This window comes from Anarrhichthys ocellatus, unplaced genomic scaffold, assembly GCF_004355925.1.
Source record: "Anarrhichthys ocellatus isolate YVR2014 unplaced genomic scaffold, GSC_Weel_1.0 scaffold669, whole genome shotgun sequence".
Classification (NCBI taxonomy): domain Eukaryota; kingdom Metazoa; phylum Chordata; class Actinopteri; order Perciformes; family Anarhichadidae; genus Anarrhichthys; species Anarrhichthys ocellatus.
Window position 1 is genome coordinate 10,183 of NW_022280643.1, and position 6,304 is coordinate 16,486.

The window sequence follows — 6,304 nt, forward strand, 5'->3', positions numbered from 1 at the left end:
TTTAACCTCTTAAACTCTGACTAAACTTCTTTACGTTTAACCTCTTAAACTCTGACTAAACTTCTTCTTCTTGTCCGTCAGCAAATCATCACGAAGGAGTACGAGCTGTTTGACTTCAGGAAGACAGAAGTTCCTCCTCTGCTGCTGATCCTGGACCGCAGCGACGACGCCATCACGCCGCTGCTCAACCAGGTGACCAATGGCAGCGCACCGTCGCCGTGACATCACCGGGTTCTGTAACACGAGCGATAAAATAACGACACGATTATGCAGATTAGTAAAAAGTCTGAATTCATGTTTTGTTAGTTCTCTCAACAAGATGACAAACAAACAACTTTTAAAATACTTGTTTTCTGAATGGAGTCTGGTTTGATCGGTGCTAAGCTAAGCTAACATTGTAGCAGCAGTACATGTGTGTACTATGTGTGTACTATGTGTGTACTATGTGTACTATATGTGTACTCTCTCAGTGGACCTACCAGGCGATGGTCCACGAGCTGCTCGGTCTCAACAACAACAGGATCGACCTCTCCAGGGTTCCGGGGATCAGCAAAGACCTGAAGGAGGTGGTTCTATCTGCGGAGAACGATGAGTTCTATGCCAACGTGAGTCTGACGGAGAACACTGAGAACGTGTGCCGATCATCAGTCAATACTATCAGTACGTGATCGTGTGTTATGATTGATTAAACTAGTGTGTGTGTGTGTGTGTGTAGAACTTGTACCTGAACTTTGGAGAAATCGGCACCAACATTAAAAACCTGATGGAAGATTTCCAGAAGAAGAAACCGAAAGAACAACAGAAGCTGGAGTCCATCACTGATATGAAGGTCAGACAGACAGGAGAGACGGATAGCTGAGAGACAGAGTTGCTGGTTGAAATCCCCAGACATTTTCTGTGTCCTCAGAGTGCATCACCTGTCTGTCTGTCTCCCTGTCTCTCTCTCTCTGCCTATCTGTCTGCAGGCCTTTGTAGATAACTACCCCCAGTTTAAGAAGATGTCCGGCACCGTGTCCAAACATGTGACGGTGGTGGGGGAGCTGTCCCGGCTGGTGTCTGAGCGTCAGCTGATGGAGGTGTCGGAGGTGGAGCAGGAGCTGTCCTGTCAGAACGACCACTCCAACGCCCAGCAGGTACCTGGTCTACTGGTTTACTGGTCTACACTGAGGGGTTTAATGTGACACAGATACTGGATTCTCTCTAGCTCATACTGAGAACAATATTTAATATATAACCAGACCTAGTTTCAGACCTGGTGTCAGACCTGGTTTCAGACCTGGTGTCATACTTGGTGTCATACCTGGTGCCAGACCTGGTTTCAGACCTGGTGTCATACTTGGTGTCGGACCTAGTTTCATACTTGGTGTCAGACTTGGTTTCAGACTTGGTGTCAGACCTGGTTTCATACTTGGTGTCAGACCTGGTTTCAGACCTGGTTTCATACTTGGTGTCAGACCTGGTGTCAGACCTGGTGTCAGACTTGGTTTCAGACCTGGTTTCAGACCTGGTTTCAGACTTGGTGTCAGACCTGGTGTCAGACCTGGTTTCATACTTGGTGTCAGACCTGGTTTCAGACCTGGTTTCATACTTGGTGTCAGACCTGGTGTCAGACCTGGTTTCAGACTGAGTTATTTGGTATTTTTGTACTGAAAGTTCTTGTTCTTTATCAGTTACCTTTTATATTTATTTACGATATAAACTAAATAAGATCTCATGTCTTTAACGTCTCACCGTTTCTCGTCCGTCCTGTTTGTCTCAGAGTGTTCGCCGGCTGCTGCAGAACCCTCGTCTGTCGGAGTTGGACGCCGTGCGCCTCGTGATGCTCTACGCTCTGAGATACGAGCGCCACAGCAGCAGCGTCCTGCCGGCTCTGATGGACGAGTTGAGTCGGAGAGGCGTGTCCGAGCGGCACCGCAGGGTAACGACATCATCGCTAACACACACACCGGGGGCTCTGATTGGACGCTGAGATCAGGACAAAACAACACAAATCATACAGACAAAAACAAGAACATGGCTCCTTTTTTATATTCCAGCGACTAAATACATGAGTAATGAAACCAAACAGAGAGACAAGAGTTAGTCTGAACATGAGTCATGTGACAATGTATGAATTCCAAAAAAGAGGCTTCTGGGAAATCTTTTTTAAGTTTAGAAATGACTGCATCATCTGCATACATTTTAATTTTGATATTCTGGCCTGCTTTAGGTCGGTTTATTAATATTTTCTGGTCCTGAGATGGTTTCACACCTGGTTTCAGACCTGGTTTCAGACCTGGTTTCAGACTTGGTTTCAGACTTGGTTTCAGACTTGGTTTCAGACTTGGTTTCACACCTGGTTACAGACTTGGTTTCACACCTGGTGTCAGACTTGGTTTCACACCTGGTTTCAGACCTGGTTACAGACTTGGTTTCACACCTGGTGTCAGACTTGGTTTCACACCTGGTTTCAGACTTGGTTTCAGACTTGGTTTCAGACTTGGTTTCAGACCTGGTGTCAGACCTGGTGTAATAAATAAATAAAAGAATGTGCCATATTACAGTTGATTCACAGAAGTTACATTTAAAGTTGTTCACATTATTTATTGACTAAGTAAGGTGTGTGTGTGTGTCTCTCTCTCAGTTGGTGAAGTCGGTGGTGGAGTACGGCGGGAAGAGAGTCAGAGGAAGTGACCTCGTCACGCCGACAGACGCCGTCGCCATCACCAAACAGTTCTTCAAAGGCCTCAAGGTACACACACAGACACACACACACACACACTCCCTTTTATTCAGAAAATAATTTCTTATTCTTCATCTCTTTTTATATATTTAATGTTTATGTTGTATAACATATTGTAAGTATATTTACGTCAATATTTCTAATGTAAATACTGTTAATATTAATTTTCTTTCAAACTGTTTATTTGTGATTGATGTCATTTTAAAAACAGACTTTATATTTTGTTTTTAAATATATTTTCTATAATTATAATGTGTGTGTGTGTGTGTGTGTGTGTGTTCAGGGTGTGGAGAACGTATACACTCAGCATCAGCCTCTGATTCATGACACTCTGGATCAGCTGATCAAAGGTAGACTGAAGGACAGTCAGTTCCCTTATCTGGGGGCCAGCAGCCTGAGAGACAGGTAACAGACACACACACACAGACACACAGACACACACACACACACGCTGAGAAGGTTGTCTCCAGGGCCCCGTTCCTCGTACGTGGCTAACTGAGTTAGCCGGATACTTGTCAGGATAAGATGACGTAGATCAGGCTTTTCGGTTCCACGAAGCAAGTTTGGCAAAATCACCATGGCAACACATCCATAAGCTTGAAGCTGCTCCAGCGCAGGCTAACTGAAGGTAGCTGGATAAGCTGCCACTCCCCCGGAAAACATGGCAGCTCCTGTCACATACGGTAGTCTAATGCGCTTGCGCATATACCGGGGGTTATACGGGAGTTCCGGAAATGCATGTAAAGTGAGACACACGGTGATCCATTAAAGCAGCTGAGCAAACTAAGAAGCCTCTATTGCATTAATGTACAGCTCCCTTCCTCAGAGATCCACTGATGGAGGATATTAGTTAGATTAGCGTTTTATAGGGAGAGAGTTCTTCCACATCGCCAAGATCCGTTATCACATCACGATGACTTCCTATACGAGCGCTATCCATTCTGCCCACAAGGAATCATTTATTTACAGACCTTCTGGAGCATACATTGAACACCACACGCTGGATGCAGCCTTGAGCTGTTCTGCGAGTGGTACATTGTTGTACAGTGTCGGCGATGCGGAGAACATGGGGAAAGCCGCTGCATGCCGTGCTGTTGGTAAAGTTTATTAGGCGCTTAATAAACTTATGGATGTGTTCATTACATCACCATGGCACATATTGTACTGACTCAGCATTCTGAGTAATGTGTGTGTGTTGGTGTTTACTTGCTCCCATGTCCTCTTGATGGCTGCGTTGCATACATGAGGGTTAAAGCACTCATAATGATATGACAGTGTTATTAGTACACCAGCATATCATTACTGTAGAACATGATGAAGGTGGACTCATGATAAGAACAGAGAGAATCACACACTATTGATCTTCACTGCTTCAGTTGATTGAATGCGTGATGATGAATAATACACACACACACACACACACACACACTGATCCGCCCACACACAGATTCACACACAGATTCACACACACATATTCAAACTAGTTCTATATGGTGATCTACACATACATGTATATACACATATATAGTACATGATAATGAGGGCATACAGTACATATATCCTCATATTAATGAGGATCAGTAGATGCTCTTTGGGCTTGTTTTTATCTTATTGTGAAAGAGTTGAGATCATTATTGTCGCTATAGATCTCATTGGATGATGCATTCATTAAGCCTACTGCCAGCAGCTCATTTAAAGACATATCATCTGATTGATTGGGGTGATGAGGCATTAAAATGAGCCGATACATTTACAACACTTACGCATTTAACGTGTGTGTGATATTTTGCGTGCTTCTTGTCTAGCCCTCGCAGCGGTGGAGGTGTTATATTTAGCCGTGATTATGGTCTTGAATTCCTCATATGCGTTCATGATCATCTCCTGCTCGTCAGCGGAGTAAAAAGAGGCTCTTTCTTTGACTTTATTTAACATTGTGCCGTTAGAAAATCATGGTTTCGGTGATCGACGCTTCCCCCTTTTGAAGTAGGACGGGCACGCGCAATTATCCTGATCCTGATCCAGATAGCCTGATGTCAATCATCTCCTTAATTTAGGCTGCTAATAGGACATTTGATCGACTTAGTTGAACCACGTACGAGGAACGGGCCCTGGACTCAACCAACGAAATCAACGTTTAACTCCGCCCAAATCCAAAAGTTGAACCAATCAAATCACGGTGGGTGTGATTAAACGTTCTGCAGACAGGTATAAAGAGTGTGTGTGTGTGTGTGTGTGTGTGTGTGTGTGTGTGTGTGTGTGTGTGTGTGTGTGTGTGTGTGTGTGTGTGTTACAGGCCTCAGGACATCATGGTGTTTCTGATTGGTGGAGCCACGTATGAAGAAGCTCTGACCGTCTACAACCTGAACCGCAGCACACCTGGAGTCCGCATCGTCCTGGGAGGAAGCAGCATCCACAACACCAAGAGGTGACGCGCACACAGACACGTTATGAATGAAGCTCTGATTATTATTATTATTATTATTATTAACTGCCATTGACTCCTCCCTCAGCTTCCTGGAGGAAGTGATGTCGACGGCGAGTCACAGCGCCGACAGAGCGCAAGGAAGCGGTCGCCCTGGCAACCGGCGCTGATCAACAAACCAAACGGTCGCCAGAGACGAAAAACAACAACATTCCTTCTTCTTCTGTGTTTGTGTTGAAACCTCCTTCAGTCAGAGGTTCTGTGCTTCATGTTAAACTGACTGAATGTGAATGTTCAAATAAAAGATATGTGTTCATCACATGAGTATTTAGGAGTATTATTTCTGCAGCCTTGCTCTCAACTGATCAATCATCTGAAGAGCTGTGTGAGTGTGTGAGTGTGTGAGTGTGCGAGTGTGCGAGTGTGGGATCGATGGAGCAGCTCAGACGTCTGGACTTCAGACAGCGGAGTGCCGCTGGGCGTCAGACGCTCCACGCTCGAGCTGCTGGACATGAGTTCAGACGTCAGCGAGTCGCTGCTCCGACTTTCTAAATTTGACGAGATTAAGAAAACTCAATCTCAACCACAATTAGATAATTAGGATATGTTCTGAAAGACTTGAGTGGTTTGAAAGTCTAAATGTTGGAGAGGACAGAGTTCACACACTTGTTGATTTCTCCAAAGTGAATTTACAGAAACTAGAAGTTTTGGATTTGACCAAAAATACTTTGAAGCAGCTCCAAACCAGCGACCTTTCTCCCCTCAGGTCTGTGTTTAGAATCAGATACGCTTCACGTTGCCCGTGAGGAGCTTCTGAAGGACCGGACAATCTTCAGACTCTTCATTTGACTTTTTCATGATACACCGATCTCTACAGGGATGCCTCGTCTAGAAAATATCAAGCTACATCTCACGTCTTTGTTTGAAAGCAAGAGTTCTTATCAAAGGGTTGAGTCACGGTTTTCCACATGACCTTCCTTGAGGAGCCTCCTCACACAGAACCATGATGGGCGTCATCACGTCATACCAGGTCTGCTAACAGGTCTGCTAACAGGTCTGCTAACAGGTCTGGAGTCTTTAGAGGACTTAGCAGCAGAGAGATTCTTCAAAGCCTCACCTCACCAAACACATTCACATCACAAGTGTTTCCTCAGCTACAC

The 6,304-nt window shown here is 44.8% G+C and overlaps 1 protein-coding gene across 2 annotated transcripts in view; it reads left to right on the forward strand.

Annotated features, from left to right (window-relative positions):
- The window catches only part of vps45 (vacuolar protein sorting 45 homolog), a 6,753-nt gene extending 1,290 nt beyond the window's left edge, over nt 1–5,463 (forward strand). For both annotated transcript variants that reach the window (XM_031838382.1, XM_031838383.1), the window contains 9 exons: nt 82–192; nt 471–605; nt 716–829; nt 966–1,133; nt 1,760–1,918; nt 2,624–2,731; nt 3,006–3,127; nt 5,016–5,147; nt 5,233–5,463. In XM_031838382.1, coding sequence (XP_031694242.1) covers nt 82–192; nt 471–605; nt 716–829; nt 966–1,133; nt 1,760–1,918; nt 2,624–2,731; nt 3,006–3,127; nt 5,016–5,147; nt 5,233–5,314 — 1,131 coding nt within the window. In that variant the 3' untranslated portion in view covers nt 5,315–5,463. The remainder of the gene's footprint in view (nt 1–81; nt 193–470; nt 606–715; nt 830–965; nt 1,134–1,759; nt 1,919–2,623; nt 2,732–3,005; nt 3,128–5,015; nt 5,148–5,232) is intronic.
- The last annotated feature ends 841 nt before the right edge of the window (nt 5,464–6,304 follow it).